Below are 18,792 nucleotides of genomic sequence, written 5' to 3' on the forward strand. Positions count from 1 at the left end.
AAGGCACTGCAGGAAGCTGACGAACCGGTCCAGCGTAGATGGACCGACAAGGTAGTGCAGGATCTTGAAGGAGAGACAGGAGTAGTAGCGCTCACCAGTAGCCCTCCGCTTACTGATGAGCTCTGGCTTTTACTGGACATGAAGTGACAAAATGACCAGCAGAACCGCAATAGAGACAGAGGCGGTTGGTGATTCTCCGTTCCCTCTCCTTAGTCGAGATGCGGATACCTCCCAGCTGCATAGGCTCAGCACCCGAGCCGGCAGAGGAAGATGGTAGTGATGCGGAGAGGGGGGCAACGGAGAACGCGAGCTCCTTTCCACGAGCTCGGTGACGAAGATCAACCCGTCGCTCAATGCGAATAGCGAGTTCAATCAAGGAATCCACGCTGGAAGGAACCTCCCGGGAGAGAATCTCATCCTTTACCTCTGCGCGGAGACCCTCCAGAAAACGAGCGAGCAAAGCCGGCTCGTTCCAGCCACTGGAGGCAGCAAGAGTGCGAAACTCAATAGAGTAGTCTGTTATGGATCGATTACCCTGACATAGGGAAGACAGGGCCCTGGAAGCCTCCTCCCCAAAAACAGATCGATCAAAAACCCGTATCATCTCCTCCTTAAAGTCCTGATACTGGTTAGTACACTCAGCCCTTGCCTCCCAGATTGCCGTGCCCCACTCACGAGCCCGTCCAGTAAGGAGAGATATGACGTAGGCGACACGAGCAGTGCTCCTGGAGTAAGTGTTGGGCTGGAGAGAAAACACAATATCACACTGGGTGAGGAACGAGCGGCATTCAGTGGGCTCCCCAGAGTAACACGCCGGGTTATTGATTCTGGGCTCCGGAGATTCGAAAGCCCTGGAAGTGGCCGGTGGATCGAGGCGGAGATGGTGAACCTGTTCTGTGAGGTTGGAGACTTGGGTGGCCAGGGTCTCAACGGCATGTCGAGCAGCAGACAATTCCTGCTTGTGTCTGCCTAGCATCGCTCCCTGGATCTCGACGGCTGAGTGGAGAGGATCCGAAGTCGCTGGGTCCATTCTTGGTCGGATTCTTCTGTTACGGTGCGTGAATGAGGACCCAAAAGCGAATTAACGTAAACAGAGCTTCTTTAATAACAAAACAAAACGTAGGCTCAGATGGACCGGCAGGTTCCGACAGGACAGGACAAGGTTGCAGCAAACATGACGATAGTCTGGTTCAGGCATGAACAACACAAACAAGAATCCGACAAAGACAGGAGCAGAAACAGAGAGAGATATAGAGGACTAATCAGAGGGAAAAAGGGAACAGGTGGGAAAAGGGGTGACGAGGTAGTTAGGAGGAGACAAGGCACAGCTGGGGGAAAGAGGGGGAGAAAAGGTAACCTAACAACGACCAGCAGAGGGAGACAGGGTGAAGGGAAAAGACAGAAACAAGACACAACATGACAGTACATGACAGTAAGATTGCTATATCTCTTGGAAAAACTGTAACTTTTCTATGGCATAGTGTGTTCTTTCCCCATTCTTGCTATCACCTGACCCCTCCTGACCCCTCCTGGCCCTGCCATTATTTGCCTCCCACCCTCTTTTCAGCCTTGAGCTCCATCTCCCCGACAAAGAACCACTACACATCATCCACCAGTGAGGCTGTTCCTCCTCCTACTCTATCCCAGAACCAGGCCTTCTCCCTCCCCCCGGGCCACGCTGTCTGCTGCTTCGTGGATGGAGGGGTGGGGCTCTACGACATGGGAGCCAAGAAGTGGGACTTCCTACGAGACCTGGTGAGGGAGGGGAAGAGATTGGGGGGGGTGAAAAGAAGGGAGGAAAAGTGGTAGCAAGGGAGGTAGGGAAATTGGAATGATCCTAAGGGCGTTCTTCTATTTCTTGTTTGTGTCTGCATTTCTGTTGTACATAACTCCCAATCCAGTTCATGTTGAAGAAGACCTGACCATGAAACAATATGTTGTTCTCAGGGTCACGTTGAGACCATATTTGACTGTAAATTCAAGCCAGACGACCCCAACCTGTTGGCGACAGCCTCGTTTGACGGGACCATTAAGGTGTGGGACATCAACACCCTCACGGCGGTTAATACGTCTCCCGGCAACGAGGGTGTGGTCTACTCCCTGTCCTGGGCTCCTGGTAAGACACGGGGAGAGAACACACGCAGACCATAATACTTTGGGTGTTTCTCAATATGTTTTCTACCGTGTTCCACGTTGTCGTGCTCCGAGTGCATTCTCCGAGGACGTTCTTGTGAGGACGAGAGTGTGGAGAACTCATAAAACATGACATTTGAGAAGCACTCCCCCTACTGTATTACCTCACCCTGCACCTCCCCCACTGTATTACCTCACGCTGCACCTCCCCCTACTGTATTACCTCACGCTGCACCTCCCCCACTGTATTACCTCACGCTGCACCTCCCCATTCACTGAACCTTCTTTCATCCGAGAAGTGCCCCCATGTCCCATCTCGCATACTTTGATATACGCTCATACTCCGAACCTTCCCATGCTCTAATTCGAAACACCCTTTATATACCATAATTCGTCATATTGACTTTTATTTTGAAAACGGCTCTGCTGGTGATGAATAGATGTTTTATGAACGCCTTAAGTATATATTTTCATGTAAAGTGTTACCTTGAGTTCTTTCCCGTTAGTAATGATTTACTGAATATAAATTAAATTAAATTTTAAAAAATGTAACGATTCAAACCAAGCTATGAAATATGTTGCGCTTTCTTGCGTTCGTTCATTTGGAAGCCGTAAATATGTCTCTTGTTATCTTCGTGTGTGTTCTTCGAAAGGAGACCTGAACTGCATAGCCGGAGCCACGTCCCGGAACGGTGCATTCATCTGGGATGTGAAGAAAGGCAAGATGATCACACGATTCAATGAGGTGCGTCAACAACCCCGACCAAAAACATATCAGTCATAAGGGCTTTTCACACTACTGAGCCGAACCGAGTTAAACCAAACCAAGCTGTACTGAGCTAGCCTGGTTACGCATCCAGTATCCAGCAGTTTGTTCGGGTCGGCCTGATAGTGTGAAAAGGAGAATAGAGTGATTTATTAATCATTTCTTTAGTTTATCGAAAAATATTTTTTTATGTCACAAACGTTTTTGTTCCCTTGTGTACTCAACAGCATGGGAATCATGGTATCTTCTGTATCGCATGGAGCCATAAGGACTCTAAGAGAATAGCCACATGTAGTGGCGACGGCTTTTGCATCATTAGGACCATCGACGGCAGGGTCTTACACAAGTACAAGCACCCTGCTGCTGTGTTTGGTTGTGACTGGAGCCAGAATAACAAGTAAGAGTCCACTTGTGTAGTTCACCTTTCATATTGTATAACAGGTATACTGGAAGATGTACAGTGCCTTGCGAAAGTATTCGGCCCCCTTGAACTTTGCGACCTTTTGCCACATTTCAGGCTTCAAACATAAAGATATAAAACTGTATTTTTTTTGTGAAGAATCAACAACAAGTGGGACACAATCATGAAGTGGAACGACATTTATTGGATATTTCAAACTTTTTGAACAAATCAAAAACTGAAAAATTGGGCGTGCAAATTATTCAGCCCCCTTAAGTTAATACTTTGTAGCGCCACCTTTTGCTGCGATTACAGCTGTAAGTCGCTTGGGGTATGTCTCGATCAGTTTTGCACATCGAGAGACTGACATTTTTTCCCATTCCTCCTTGCAAAACAGCTCGAGCTCAGTGAGGTTGGATGGAGAGCATTTGTGAACAGCAGTTTTCAGTTCTTTCCACAGATTCTCGATTGGATTCAGGTCTGGACTTTGACTTGGCCATTCTAACACCTGGATATGTTTATTTTTGAACCATTCCATTGTAGATTTTGCTTTATGTTTTGGATCATTGTCTTGTTGGAAGACAAATCTCCGTCCCAGTCTCAGGTCTTTTGCAGACTCCATCAGGTTTTCTTCCAGAATGGTCCTGTATTTGGCTCCATCCATCTTCCCATCAATTTTAACCATCTTCCCTGTCCCTGCTGAAGAAAAGCAGGCCCAAACCATGATGCTGCCACCACCATGTTTGACAGTGGGGATGGTGTGTTCAGCTGTGTTGCTTTTACGCCAAACATAACGTTTTGCATTGTTGCCAAAAAGTTCAATTTTGGTTTCATCTGACCAGAGCACCTTCTTCCACATGTTTGGTGTGTCTCCCGGGTGGCTTGTGGCAAACTTTAAACAACACTTTTTATGGATATCTTTAAGAAATGGCTTTCTTCTTGCCACTCTTCCATAAAGGCCAGATTTGTGCAATATACGACTGATTGTTGTCCTATGGACAGAGTCTCCCACCTCAGCTGTAGATCTCTGCAGTTCATCCAGAGTGATCATGGGCCTCTTGGCTGCATCTCTGATCAGTCTTCTCCTTGTATGAGCTGAACGTTTAGAGGGACGGCCAGGTCTTGGTAGATTTGCAGTGATCATATACTCCTTCCATTTCAATATTATCGCTTGCACAGTGCTCCTTGGGATGTTTAAAGCTAAACAAGACTCCCCAAATTTTATCAGCATATCGATTGCGCAACCAGGGGAGGAAAGACCTTGGACCATTGTTACTCTAACTTCCGCGACGCATATAAGGCCCTGCCCCGCCCCCCTTTCGGAAAAGCTGACCACGACTCCATTTTGTTGATCCCTGCCTACAGACAGAAACTAAAACAAGAGGCTCCCACGCTGAGGTCTGTCCAACGCTGGTCCGACCAAGCTGACTCCACACTCCAAGACTGCTTCCATCACGTGGACTGGGAGATGTTTCGTATTGCGTCAGATAACAACATTGACGAATACGCTGATTCGGTGTGCGAGTTCATTAGAACGTGCGTTGAAGATGTCGTTCCCATAGCAACGATTAAAACATTCCCTAACCAGAAACCGTGGATTGATGGCAGCATTCGTGTGAAACTGAAAGCGCGAACCACTGCTTTTAATCAGGGCAAGGTGTCTGGTAACATGACCGAATACAAACAGTGCAGCTATTCCCTCCGCAAGGCTATCAAACAAGCTAAGCGCCAGTACAGAGACAAAGTAGAATCTCAATTCAACGGCTCAGACACAAGAGGCATGTGGCAGGGTCTACAGTCAATCACGGACTACAGGAAGAAACCCAGCCCAGTCACGGACCAGGATGTCTTGCTCCCAGGCAGACTAAATAACTTTTTTGCCCGCTTTGAGGACAATACAGTGCCACTGACACGGCCTGCAATGAAAACATGCGGTCTCTCCTTCACTGCAGCCGAGGTGAGTAAGACATTTAAACGTGTTAACCCTCGCAAGGCTGCAGGCCCAGGTGGCATCCCCAGCCGCGCCCTCAGAGCATGCGCAGACCAGCTGGCCGGTGTGTTTACGGACATATTCAATCAATCCCTATACCAGTCTGCTGTTCCCACATGCTTCAAGAGGGCCACCATTGTTCCTGTTCCCAAGAAAGCTAAGGTAACTGAGCTAAATGACTACCGCCCCGTAGCACTCACATCCGTCATCATGAAGTGCTTTGAGAGACTAGTCAAGGACCATATCACCTCCACCCTACCTGACACCCTAGACCCACTCCAATTTGCTTACCGCCCAAATAGGTCCACAGACGATGCAATCTCAACCACACTGCACACTGCCCTAACCCATCTGGACAAGAGGAATACCTATGTGAGAATGCTGTTCATCGACTACAGCTCGGCATTCAACACCATAGTACCCTCCAAGCTCGTCATCAAGCTCGAGACCCTGGGTCTCGACCCCGCCCTGTGCAACTGGGTACTGGACTTCCTGACGGGCCGCCCCCAGGTGGTGAGGGTAGGCAACAACATCTCCTCCCCGCTGATCCTCAACACTGGGGCCCCACAAGGTTGCGTTCTGAGCCCTCTCCTGTACTCCCTGTTCACCCACGACTGCGTGGCCACGCACGCCTCCAACTCAATCATCAAGTTTGCGGACGACACAACAGTGGTAGGCTTGATTACCAACAACGATGAGACGGCCTACAGGGAGGAGGTGAGGGCCCTCGGAGTGTGGTGTCAGGAAAACAACCTCACACTCAACGTCAACAAAACTAAGGAGATGATTGTGGACTTCAGGAAACAGCAGAGGGAACACCCCCCTATCCACATCGATGGAACAGTAGTGGAGAGGGTAGCAAGTTTTAAGTTCCTCGGCATACACATCACAGACAAACTGAATTGGTCCACTCACACAGACAGCATCGTGAAGAAGGCGCAGCAGCGCCTCTTCAACCTCAGGAGGCTGAAGAAATTCGGCTTGTCACCAAAAGCACTCACAAACTTCTACAGATGCACAATCGAGAGCATCCTGGCGGGCTGTATCACCGCCTGGTATGGCAACTGCACCGCCCTCAACCATAAGGCTCTCCAGAGGGTAGTGAGGTCTGCACAACGCATCACCGGGGGCAAACTACCTGCCCTCCAGGACACCTACACCACCCGATGTCACAGGAAGGCCATAAAGATCATCAAGGACATCAACCACCCGAGCCACTGCCTGTTCACCCCGCTATCATCCAGAAGGCGAGGTCAGTACAGGTGCATCAAAGCCGGGACCGAGAGACTGAAAAACAGCTTCTATCTCAAGGCCATCAGACTGTTAAACAGCCACCACTAACACTGAGTGGCTGCTGCCAACACACTGACACTGACTCAACTCCAGCCACTTTAATAATGGGAATTGATGGGAAATGATGTAAATATATCACTAGCCACTTTAAACAATGCTACCTTATATAAATGTTACTTACCCTACATTATTCATCTCATATGCATACGTATATACTGTACTCTATATCATCGATGGTATCCTTATGTAATACATGTATCACTAGCCACTTTATACTATACTATGCCACTTTGTTTACATACTCATCTCATTTGTACATACTGTACCCGATACCATCTACTGTATCTTGCCTATGCTGCTCTGTACCATCACTCATTCATATATCCTTATGTACATATTCTTTATCCCCTTACACTGTGTACAAGACAGTAGTTTTGGAATTGTTAGTTAGATTACTTGTTATTACTGCATTGTCGGAACTAGAAGCACAAGCATTTCGCTACACTCGCATTAACATCTGCTAACCATGTGTATGTGACAAATAAAATTTGATTTGATTTGATTTGATTTAGCTTGGGAAATCTTTTTGTATCCAAATCCGGCTTTAAACTTCTTCACAACAGTATCTCGGACCTGCCTGGTGTGTTCCTTGTTCTTCGTGATGCTCTCTGCGCTTTTAACGGACCTCTGAGACTATCACAGTGCAGGTGCATTTATACGGAGACTTGATTACACACAGGTGGATTGTATTTATCATCATTAGTCATTTAGGTCAACATTGGATCATTCAGAGATCCTCACTGAACTTCTGGAGAGAGTTTGCTGCACTGAAAGTAAAGGGGCTGAATAATTTTGCACGCCCAATTTTTCAGTTTTTGATTTGTTAAAAAAGTTTGAAATATCCAATAAATGTTGTTCCACTTCATGATTGTGTCCCACTTGTTGTTGATTCTTCACAAAAAATACAGTTTTATATCTTTATGTTTGAAGCCTGAAATGTGGCAAAAGGTCGCAAAGTTCAAGGGGGCCGAATACTTTCGCAAGGCACTGTAGTTAGTTACCTATACTCTCTCTCTCTCTCTCTCTCTCTCGCTCTCTCTCTCCATTCCCAGAGACATGATAGCCACGGGCTGTGAGGATAAAAACGTGCGCGTGTACTACCTGGCCACCAGTTCTGACCAGCCACTCAAGGTGTTCACGGGTCACCTGGCCAAGGTGTTCCATGTGCGCTGGTCTCCTCTCCGAGAGGGTATTCTCTGCAGTGGCTCAGATGACGGGTACACGCAGCACATTAATACATTATTCATATATGTTCTTTCACTGAGTCTCACAGCACATTGCATTAGGGTGATTTATCACATCCACCAATGTGTAACAGTACCTGAATAATGCATGGTAAACACTTTGTACTGATACACAGATACACATGGTAGTTATTTGATATGCCACCATTATCAATACAGATGCCATTGGTTTGAGTAGTCACTCTATTATGTATATGGGAGTCCGCATATAACCTCTCTCTGTCTCTCTCTCTCTCTCTCTATTTCTGTCTCTCGCTCCCTTTCTCTCTCTCTCTCTCTTTCTGTCTCTCGCTCCCTTTCTCTCTCTCTCTCCCTCCCTCCCTCCCCTCCCCAATCTCCAGGACTGTGCGTATCTGGGATTATACCCAGGATGCCTGTATCAACGTGCTGAGTGGTCACAAGGCTCCGGTCCGAGGCCTGATGTGGAACACGGAGGTGCCCTACCTGCTGACCAGCGGCAGCTGGGACTACACCATTAAAGTCTGGGACACCAGGGACGGAACCTGCCTGGACACCTGCTACGACCACGGCGCTGATGTTTATGGTACCTCCGTAATGAATCAGGAACACCACACTGCAGCCTTCATCAAATAGACTCAGCCATGGGCCCAGGATCATTTCTAGACTGCAAACTGACCACCAGAAGCCCAAACATATCATATTTGACTAAGACATTATCATCTCAAACCTTGCTTGCGTTTGCATACAATCACATATCTCTCTCTATTATGCGTGGGAGTCAAAATTCAAATCACTTGGAGCTGATTTGCTGGTGTTTTCACAGCCTTTTATGTCCAACAAGAGGGGGGGGGGGGTTGTTCAGAAACTTTGGGGGCCAAATAAATAATCTGTGGACCACCAGTTGGGGAAACCTGCTATGCTTTATAGAGGCCAATGAGTGTGAAATGAAATATATGGTACTGTTTCTACACTGACACTGTGTCTGTAATGCTGCAACCTGATCTGATTCCTCCAGGCCTGACTTGCCACCCCAGCCGTCCGTTCACCATGGCCTCATGTTCCCGGGACTCTACGGTCAGGTTGTGGTCCCTCACTCCGCTCATCGCTCCACTCCTGGTCAACGTCCTGGCTGACCACAGCTGGGACGACATCATCGGCAACACGGGTCAGTTAAATGGTCCAATACTGAAGAAATGTGTTGTGTAGAACATGTACAGTGGAGGGTAAGGCACGTAAACACCCTTATTTTGTGCCAGCGTTTACCCACCTTTCGCTGAAAAAATGCATTGAAAACATAGGGAGCGTAACTTTACTCACCGCGACCTGCGGTTAGCGTTTTTTTTTTTTTACCTCTACATCACTGGCCATGTAGAATAAGGAATCGTGTTAGTTCTATGTGCTGCATTTCTATCTGTATACACTCCAGGATTAGGGATTCATCAGTAAACACTCTTTATCCCTCTCCCATCAGTCACTATGACTATATTGTTATAGACGTGTTGATTACTCATGACATCAATATGTTGATTGCTCATAACTCTGTCTCCACTGTGAGAGAGTGATACCGCAAATATTTATCAGTCCAAACCGGACATAGCCTCACAAGAACAATTAATCTGATCTGACATCATTCTGAACCTGTGTGTGTCTGTATGGTAGAGTACTATATCCCCTCCTCTCCTCCAGATAGGGCCATGGTACCTGGTGCTACCCCTCTGCTCTGTGGGAAGGTGTCCAGAGACATCAAGCAGGAGCTGGATAAACTCTCCAGTGAAGTACGGGTGAAGAAACTCAGGTGGTTCTCTGAATGTTTCTCTGTGAGTATATTTTCTCGCAATTTTCCTTAAATGAATAGCACTTTATTTACAGTCATTTAGTTATTCCATTCCTGTAGTCCAGACACATGGTTTTAATTTGGTTTGATTGAAGTATAGTAGTTTCTTTCTTGGTATAATTTTATATCATCAGGTATCAAATAACCTATAGATAACCCTTCAAGTTAGTACTCCTATTTGGTAGTATATACAGTGCCTTGCGAAAGTATTCGGCCCCCTTGAACTTTGCGACCTTTTGCCACATTTCAGGCTTCAAACATAAAGATATAAAACTGTATTTTTTTGTGAAGAATCAACAACAAGTGGGACACAATCATGAAGTGGAACGACATTTATTGGATATTTCAAACTTTTTTAACAAATCAAAAACTGAAAAATTGGGCGTGCAAAATTATTCAGCCCCTTTACTTTCAGTGCAGCAAACTCTCTCCAGAAGTTCAGTGAGGATCTCTGAATGATCCAATGTTGACCTAAATGACTAATGATGATAAATACAATCCACCTGTGTGTAATCAAGTCTCCGTATAAATGCACCTGCACTGTGATAGTCTCAGAGGTCCGTTAAAAGCGCAGAGAGCATCATGAAGAACAAGGACCACACCAGGCAGGTCCGAGATACTGTTGTGAAGAAGTTTAAAGTCGGATTTGGATACAAAAAGATTTCCCAAGCTTTAAACATCCCAAGGAGCACTGTGCAAGCGATAATATTGAAATGGAAGGAGTATATGATCACTGCAAATCTACCAAGACCTGGCCGTCCCTCTAAACGTTCAGCTCATACAAGGAGAAGACTGATCAGAGATGCAGCCAAGAGGCCCATGATCACTCTGGATGAACTGCAGAGATCTACAGCTGAGGTGGGAGACTCTGTCCATAGGACAACAATCAGTCGTATATTGCACAAATCTGGCCTTTATGGAAGAGTGGCAAGAAGAAAGCCATTTCTTAAAGATATCCATAAAAAGTGTTGTTTAAAGTTTGCCACAAGCCACCCGGGAGACACACCAAACATGTGGAAGAAGGTGCTCTGGTCAGATGAAACCAAAATGTAACTTTTTGGCAACAATGCAAAACGTTATGTTTGGCGTAAAAGCAACACAGCTGAACACACCATCCCCACTGTCAAACATGGTGGTGGCAGCATCATGGTTTGGGCCTGCTTTTCTTCAGCAGGGACAGGGAAGATGGTTAAAATTGATGGGAAGATGGATGGAGCCAAATACAGGACCATTCTGGAAGAAAACCTGATGGAGTCTGCAAAAGACCTGAGCCTGGGACGGAGATTTGTCTTCCAACAAGACAATGATCCAAAACATAAAGCAAAATCTACAATGGAATGGTTCAAAAATAAACATATCCAGGTGTTAGAATGGCCAAGTCAAAGTCCAGACCTGAATCCAATCGAGAATCTGTGGAAAGAACTGAAAACTGCTGTTCACAAATGCTCTCCATCCAACCTCACTGAGCTCGAGCTGTTTTGCAAGGAGGAATGGGAAAAAATGTCAGTCTCTCGATGTGCAAAACTGATCGAGACATACCCCAAGCGACTTACAGCTGTAATCGCAGCAAAAGGTGGCGCTACAAAGTATTAACTTAAGGGGGCTGAATAAATTTGCACGCCCAATTTTTCAGTTTTTGATTTGTTAAAAAAGTTTGAAATATCCAATAAATGTCGTTCCACTTCATGATTGTGTCCCACTTGTTGTTGATTCTTCACAAAAAAAATACAGTTTTATATCTTTATGTTTGAAGCCTGAAATGTAGCAAAAGGTCGCAAAGTTCAAGGGGGCCGAATACTTTCGCAAGGCACTGTATGTACTGGAATCCCCATGTATTATGTACTGTACATACTACCTACTCTTATGAAGTGCTTATGAATACTTGTTCTGTGTTCTTTCCTCCAGCCACCAGGGGGCAGTCATAACCTGTGGGACCTGGTGTCAGTGATCAATGGGCAGGACGACAGTCTGCTTCCCCAGAGCTACGGCAAGGGCATCATGCACATGAAACACTTGGTCCGCTTCAAAACCGTAAGTCGACCACTGACTGACTGACTGTCTCATCTCACACATGGTCCAGTCCCTTCAGATCTGCAAACATCCAAGGGTTAGGGCAGAAGGAAAGGGGGATGGAGTGATTTTGGACCAAGCGTATGAGTCATATTTCTAAGGGGTTCGTTTTTCAAAAGAACATCAAACGTTTCACGACTATTCACTTACAGTACACATTTCAATGTGTCTGTTCTGTAGTCTGAGGCCCAGGAATTGACCATAGTGAAGATGTCTAAGTTCGGCGGGGGGATCGGGGCTCCCAGTAAAGAGGAGAGACTGAGAGACGCAGCAGAGATCCATCTAAGACTGGGGCAGATCCAGAGATACTGTGAACTCATGGTGGAACTGGGAGAGGTAATGGACCTATTTGTTATAGGCCCTAGGCTACACTCTTAGGGGAAAAAGGGTTCTGCGGCTGTCCCCATAGGTAGAACCCTTTTTGCTTCGAGGTAGAACCCTTTTTGATTCCTGGTAGAACTCTTTTGGGTTCCGTGTAGAAGGGTTTTACCTGGAACCAAAAGGGGTTACCCAAAGGGTTCTCCTATGGGGACAGCTGCAGAACCATTTTTGGTACTAGATAGCATCTTTTTTCTGTGTGTAGAACAACTATGGGTGTATTAGGAAGAATACATGGAGTCATACGACATTACAGTATGTCCCTCAATAAAGGGTGTCAAATTAACAATCACAGCATTAATTGCTGTACATAATGATGATGTCTGCCATGTTTTCTGTATTTGAAAGTGGGACAAGGCATTGTCAGTTGCCCCTGGTGTATCCATAAAGTATTGGAAGAAACTCATGCAACGGTATGTTTTGAGTTAGTTTGTCAATTCAAGAGGCATGTTTATGGTTACGTGTACATTTGAGCCATTTAGCAGACGCTCTCATCCAGAGCGGCTTACAATTAGAACGACAACAGGGGTTGTTGACTTCCTTGCTCAATGCATGTGCCCTCGTAGAAGAGCCGACCAGCTGATGCAGGAAGAAAACCATGATGTCATCCCGTACTGCATCGCCACGGGAGATGTGAGGAAGCTGGTCAGCTTCTTTACTGCCAGGGGTCAACTGAACGAGGCACTGCTAGTGGCTCAGGTATGTCGACATTGACATTCTTTGATTAATTGTATAATTAGAAAACAAAGTAACATAATATAAAACATGTATTGGTTCCAATCGGAACCCCTGTTCTCTAAAGGAGAGAACAACATACCACCATGTTAATTGGCTTATCTGGATTGATGAAGGTTCATTCAGCCTTATTGCTGTCGTACGTCATACCTTTGTTCTTGTACAGGGAGCTTGTGAAGGCAACATCCACGTGCCTCAGACCGCCGTAATCAACCATACAACCAATACAGACAGCGACGACATACAGGCATATAATGGGTGTGTCCTTTTCACATAAAAATACACCATTTTGCCTAATGATGGTGTGTTCCACAGCATACGTAATCACCATCCTGTCCATGGTGCATTGCATCCATACTGGGCAACTGAATATCCCCTCGTGACCCCAGGCTTGTGAGGGTGAAGTGTAATCTCTGTTGTTCCAGGCTACTGCACTGTGCATGTAAGGAGCTAGCGGAGTGGTATTTCCAAGATGGCCGTGCTGTGCTGGCGGCCTGCTGTCACCTGGCTGTGGACAACACTGAGGTAAACACACAGACAGGGCATGATGGCGTCAAAGGTTACGTATGTATGATCTCTTGTAATACACACATAACATTCAATGTTGCGCATGCTAGTTGTGCACCTGAAACCTAAAGCTAGGCATGAGCTACCCTCCTGCAGGGTTTTGTTCCAACCATACTCCCAATACACCCGGTTCTACTAATCAGCAGCCTCTGACCCTTGATTGGCTGAATCAGGTATTTACGTGTAGGGCTGGAGAAAAAACCTACAGAGCACTAATGCCTATGAATGTGAACATAAATGTGCATATTTAGTAGATGCATAACCTATCATGTTGTTGTGTGTTCCCCACAGCTAGCCATGGCCAGTCTGATCCGGGGTAATGAGCTGGAGCTGGCTGTGTGTGTAGGGCTGGTGTTGGGAGAATCAGCCAATCAGGCCACTCACTACGTCCTGGAGCTACTAGCCAGGAAGTACATGACCGCACCCACCTGGTAAGAGCCAATTACAACTCTCCATGAGAGGGCTAATGAACATGACAGGCTAGGTTATATATATATTCTCCATATGATTGTGAATATGTAAAGTGCATTTGTTTATCATCTCCATTCTCTCATTTCTCTCGTAGCTTTCCATCAGTTGGAAGCAGGTATTACACATGTTTCATGTATCATAACCCTATGTTTACTGCGAGAATGGATTTGACTTTATTCTGGATTCATAAAGACTGTTTAGGTTTTCAAAGGGATGTGTGGATGTGTCCTCTGCAATCCAACAACTAGACTGATGTCACCACCCTTCTCCTTCCCAGGGACCTGGCAGCTGACCTTCTCCAGATGATCCCAGACAATGAGGTCCTGCTGGCCAAGCTGTGTGCCTTCTACCCTGGGAGCTCCTCGGAGATAGACCAAATCCATGAAAAAGTTGGTGCTGAAATTCAGCGGGAATACTCCCCATTGAGCATCCTTTTTATGTAACGAGTTTCGTCTTCATACGAAGGAGAGTCGGACCAAAATGCAGCGTGTGGTTTACGATCCATGTTTATTAATAATACGAAACACGAATCTCCAATACAATACTACAAAACAAAACGTAACGAACGTAACGAAAACCTAAACAGCCTATCTGGTGAAAAACACATAGACAGGAACAATCACCCACCAACACACAGTGAAACCCAGGCTACCTAAATATGATTCCCAATCAGAGACAATGACTAACACCTGCCTCTGATTGAGAACCATATCAGGCCAGACATAGAAATAGACAAACAAGACATCCAACATAGAATGCCCACTCAGATCACACCCTGACCAATCAAAACATAGAAAATACAAAGTAAACTATGGTCAGGGCGTGACAGTACCCCCCCCCAAGGTGCGGACTCCGGCCGCAAAACCTGAACCTATAGGGGAGGGTCTGGGTGGGCATCTGTCCGCGGTGGCGGCTCTGGCGCTGGACGTAGACCCCACTCCATGACAGTTTTAATCCCCCTCCTAAACGTCCCTAAATAGGTTACCCACCACAATGATAACATGGGACAGAGGGACAGCTCGGGACAGAGGTAACTCGGGACAGATAGGTAGCTCAGCACTGAGAGGAAGCTCAGCACTGAGAGGAAGCCCAGGCAGGTAGTAGAAACTACCAGAACCTGGCTGGCTGGCGGTTTCAGCAGATCCTGGTCGACTAGCAGATCTGGGAGAATCTGGTCGACTGGCGGATCTGGGAGAATCTGGTCGACTGGCGGATCTGGGAGAATCTGGTCGACTGGCGGATCTGGGAGAATCTGGTCGACTGGCGGATCTGGGAGAATCTGGTCGACTGGCGGATCTGGGAGAATCTGGTCGACTGGCAGATCTGGGAGAATCTGGACGACTGGCAGATCTGAGAGAGTCTGGACGACTGGCAGATCTGGAAGAGTCTGGTCGACTGGCAGATCTGGAAGAGTCTGGTCGACTGGCAGATCTGGAAGAGTCTGGACGACTGGCAGATCTGGAAGAGTCTGGTCGACTGGCAGATCTGGAAGAGTCTGGTCGACTGGCAGCTCTGTCTGCTCCATGCTGACTGGCTGCTCTGGCTGCTCCATGCTGACTGGCTGCTCCATGCTGACTGGCAGCTCTGGCTGCTCCATGCTGACTGGCTGCTCCATGCTGACTGGCTGCTCCATGCTGACTGGCTGCTCTGGCTGCTCCATGCTGACTGGCTGCTCCATGCTGACTGGCTGCTCCATGCTGACTGGCTGCTCTGGCTGCTCCATGCTGACTGGCGGCCCTGGCTGCTCCATGCTGACTGGCGGCCCTGGCTGCTCCATGCTGACTGGCGGCCCTGGCTGCTCCTTGCTGACTGGCAGCTCTGGCGGCTCCTTGCAGACTGGCAGCTCTGGCGGCTCCTTGCAGACTGGCAGCTCTGGCGGCTCCTTGCAGACTGGCAGCTCTGGCGGCTCCTTGCAGACTGGCAGCTCTGGCGGCTCCTTGCAGACTGGCAGCTCTGGCGGCATCCTGCAGACAGGCAGCTCTGGCGGCTCCTTGCAGACTGGCAGCTCCTTGCAAACTGGCAGCTCCTTGCAGACTGGCAGCTCCTTGCAGACTGGCAGCTCCTTGCAGACTGGCAGCTCCTTGCAGACTGGCAGCTCCATGCAGACTGGCAGCTCCTTGCAGACTGGCAGCTCCATGCAGACTGGCAGCTCCATGCAGACTGGCAGTTCTGAACAGGCGGGAGACTCCGGCAGCGCTGAAGAGAAGGAAAGCTCTGACAGCGCTAAACAGGCGGGAGACTCCGACAGCGCTGAAGAGGAGGAGGGCTCCGACAGCGCTGGACAGGCGAGGCGCACTGTAGGCCTGATGCGTGGTGCTGGCACTGGTGGTACTGGGCCGAGGACACGCACGGGAAGCCTGGTGCAGGGAGCTGCTACCGGAGGGCTGGGGTGTGGAGGTGGCACAGGATGGGTTAGACCGTGAAGGCGTACTGGAGATCTTGAGAGCGGTGCTGGCACAGGACGTACAAGGCTAGGGAGGTGCACAGGAGGCCTGGTACGTGAGACTGGCACCATCTTCACCAGCCGACTAACACGCACCTCAGGACGAGTATGGAGCGCTGACCCAGGTGCCATCAAATCCCCGACACGCTCCGTCGGGCGAATTCCATGTTTAAAACACCAACACAGCAACTCCCTCATTTCTCTCTCCTCCAATTTCCCCATTAACTCCTTCACAGTCTCTGTTTCGCTCACCTCCAACACCGGCTCTGGTTCTGGTCTCCTCCTTGGCTCCTCACGATAAACAGGGAGAGTTGGCTCAGGTCTGGCTCCTGACTCTGCCACACTCTCCCTGAGCCCCCCCCCAAGAAATGTTTGGGGCTGACTCTGGGGCCTCCGTCCGCGCCGCCTTGCTTGCTTCGCAAACTCCATTCTCCTATATCCTTCCGCGCACTGCTCCATCGAATCCCAGGCGGGCTCCGGCACTCTCCCTGGGTCGACCGCCCACCTGTCTATCTCCTCCCAAGAAGTATAGTCCATACTGTACTCCACTTTGGGCTGTTCCTGCCTGTTGACACGCTGCTTGGTCCCTTTGTGGTGGGTGATTCTGTAACGGTTTTCTTGATGAGAAGGAGAGTCGGACCAAAATGCAGCGTGTGGTTTACGATCCATGTTTATTAATAATACGAAACACGAATCTCCAATACAATACTACAAAACAAAACGTAACGAACGTAACGAAAACCTAAACAGCCTATCTGGTGAAAAACACATAGACAGGAACAATCACCCACCAACACACAGTGAAACCCAGGCTACCTAAATATGATTCCCAATCAGAGACAATGACTAACACCTGCCTCTGATTGAGAACCATATCAGGCCAGACATAGAAATAGACAAACAAGACATCCAACATAGAATGCCCACTCAGATCACACCCTGACCAATCAAAACATAGAAAATACAAAGTAAACTATGGTCAGGGCGTGACATTTTAGTCCAAAATGGGTCCAGGAAACCGGCCCTAATTGTTTAAACAGAAGAACATAGAAATAGACCTATCGACAATATGACATGAAAATGTCAACAACAACATTGAAGTAAAAAAATGCATGTTAATAATTGGTGGTGTTGTTTCAGTGTGGTCTTCCCAGTCTGGAGGAGTGTCAGGGATTAGCTGAGTCTGCTGTCAGCGAGGGAGACATCTTCAACGCTGTCAAGTACTATCTAATGAGTCCAGAACCCGAGGCAGCCCTGCTTGTTGGCATCGCCCACGTCAAAGAACAGCTGAGTGATTCTGACTGGACCGTAGACTCTGTCCATCCTATCCTGGACCTTCTGGGTTACATTAGAACGGACCGGCTCATACTTGCCAAGTTCACTGAGTAAGTGAACGGGAATCAGAATGTGTGACACAACGTCACCTGGGTCTAGGCAGGTAGCCTAGTGTTTAAGAGTGTTGGGCCAGCAACCGAAAGGTTTATGGTTCGAATCCCTGAACCGACTAGGTAAAACATCTGTCAATGTGCCCTTGAGCAAGGCACTTAACCCTCATTGTTCCTGTAAGTCGCTCTGGATAAGAATGTCTGCTGCTGTAGATTGGTCCTCAGCCCTCTCACCTTGGATGTTCTTTCTGTGTTATAGAGCTCGAAGTGAGCTGCTCATCCTATCTGGCTACATCGGTGCACTGTTGGCCATCAGAAGACAGTACTCCAGCATTGTTCCTGCACTTTACGAGTACACCAGGTAAGACGCAAAAATGTCTGTGTTGAACCTACATCACCAATTCAATGTTGAATTTAAAAGCCCTATCTCTGACCTCTCACCTTCCTCCCCAGTCAGTTGATGAAGAGGAGAGAGGTGTCTGTTCCCTTACAGATAGAGCAACTCTCTGTAGAGCTGGAGGCATGGATGGCCTGCACGCAGTCTCTCATCAAGTGAGTGGAAGAATTGTCTTATCAATCCATGACTCTGATATACTCTACTCTGGCCTGGCAAATACGTTAGTCATCACGTCCAAGTATTGGACTAGCAAACTCAAGACAGTTTGAGGTTCAAAGTCTGACATTAAAACACACCAGTGTTTATCTGTCTGAATCATTTGATTCTGTCTCCATGCCACCCAGCTCCAGGGGTCCAGATGAGGCTCCCTACACCCCTCCGTCAGAGGCCCAGAAGGCAGAGCACGCCCGTCTGCTAGACAGGCTCCAGGAGGAGCCACTCAGGGGCCTGGAGGGGCCTGACTATGTCACAGGCTCCAACCTGCCCAGCCACTCTGACGTCCAGGTCTCCTGCTTTACCGGACTCAGGATCCAGGTCAGCCTCAAGCAATCAACCAATTAATAATAATAAATCAAACAAAGTGTATTCAGAAAAATACGTTGGTCACAAAGGGACAGTTTGGAGGACACAGAATTTGGTTAGGGACTAGGCTTAATCTGGGTCAG

At 47.7% G+C, this 18,792-nt stretch overlaps 1 protein-coding gene across 1 annotated transcript in view; it reads left to right on the plus strand.

Annotated features, from left to right (window-relative positions):
• The window catches only part of LOC139374731 (WD repeat-containing protein 17-like), a 38,934-nt gene that overhangs the window by 18,874 nt on the left and 1,268 nt on the right, over positions 1-18,792 (plus strand). The window contains exons 7-27 of the mRNA XM_071115850.1: positions 1,568-1,755; positions 1,948-2,116; positions 2,787-2,878; positions 3,127-3,296; positions 7,695-7,859; positions 8,228-8,430; positions 8,863-9,012; positions 9,534-9,664; positions 11,587-11,712; positions 11,932-12,087; positions 12,478-12,542; positions 12,696-12,828; positions 13,031-13,122; positions 13,290-13,389; positions 13,723-13,862; positions 13,997-14,017; positions 14,180-14,291; positions 17,486-17,730; positions 17,990-18,091; positions 18,184-18,282; positions 18,472-18,661. Coding sequence (XP_070971951.1) covers positions 1,568-1,755; positions 1,948-2,116; positions 2,787-2,878; positions 3,127-3,296; positions 7,695-7,859; positions 8,228-8,430; positions 8,863-9,012; positions 9,534-9,664; positions 11,587-11,712; positions 11,932-12,087; positions 12,478-12,542; positions 12,696-12,828; positions 13,031-13,122; positions 13,290-13,389; positions 13,723-13,862; positions 13,997-14,017; positions 14,180-14,291; positions 17,486-17,730; positions 17,990-18,091; positions 18,184-18,282; positions 18,472-18,661 — 2,849 coding nt within the window. The remainder of the gene's footprint in view (positions 1-1,567; positions 1,756-1,947; positions 2,117-2,786; positions 2,879-3,126; positions 3,297-7,694; positions 7,860-8,227; positions 8,431-8,862; positions 9,013-9,533; positions 9,665-11,586; positions 11,713-11,931; positions 12,088-12,477; positions 12,543-12,695; positions 12,829-13,030; positions 13,123-13,289; positions 13,390-13,722; positions 13,863-13,996; positions 14,018-14,179; positions 14,292-17,485; positions 17,731-17,989; positions 18,092-18,183; positions 18,283-18,471; positions 18,662-18,792) is intronic.

Source organism: Oncorhynchus clarkii, chromosome 19 (genome assembly GCF_045791955.1).
Source record: "Oncorhynchus clarkii lewisi isolate Uvic-CL-2024 chromosome 19, UVic_Ocla_1.0, whole genome shotgun sequence".
NCBI classification, from domain to species: domain Eukaryota; kingdom Metazoa; phylum Chordata; class Actinopteri; order Salmoniformes; family Salmonidae; genus Oncorhynchus; species Oncorhynchus clarkii.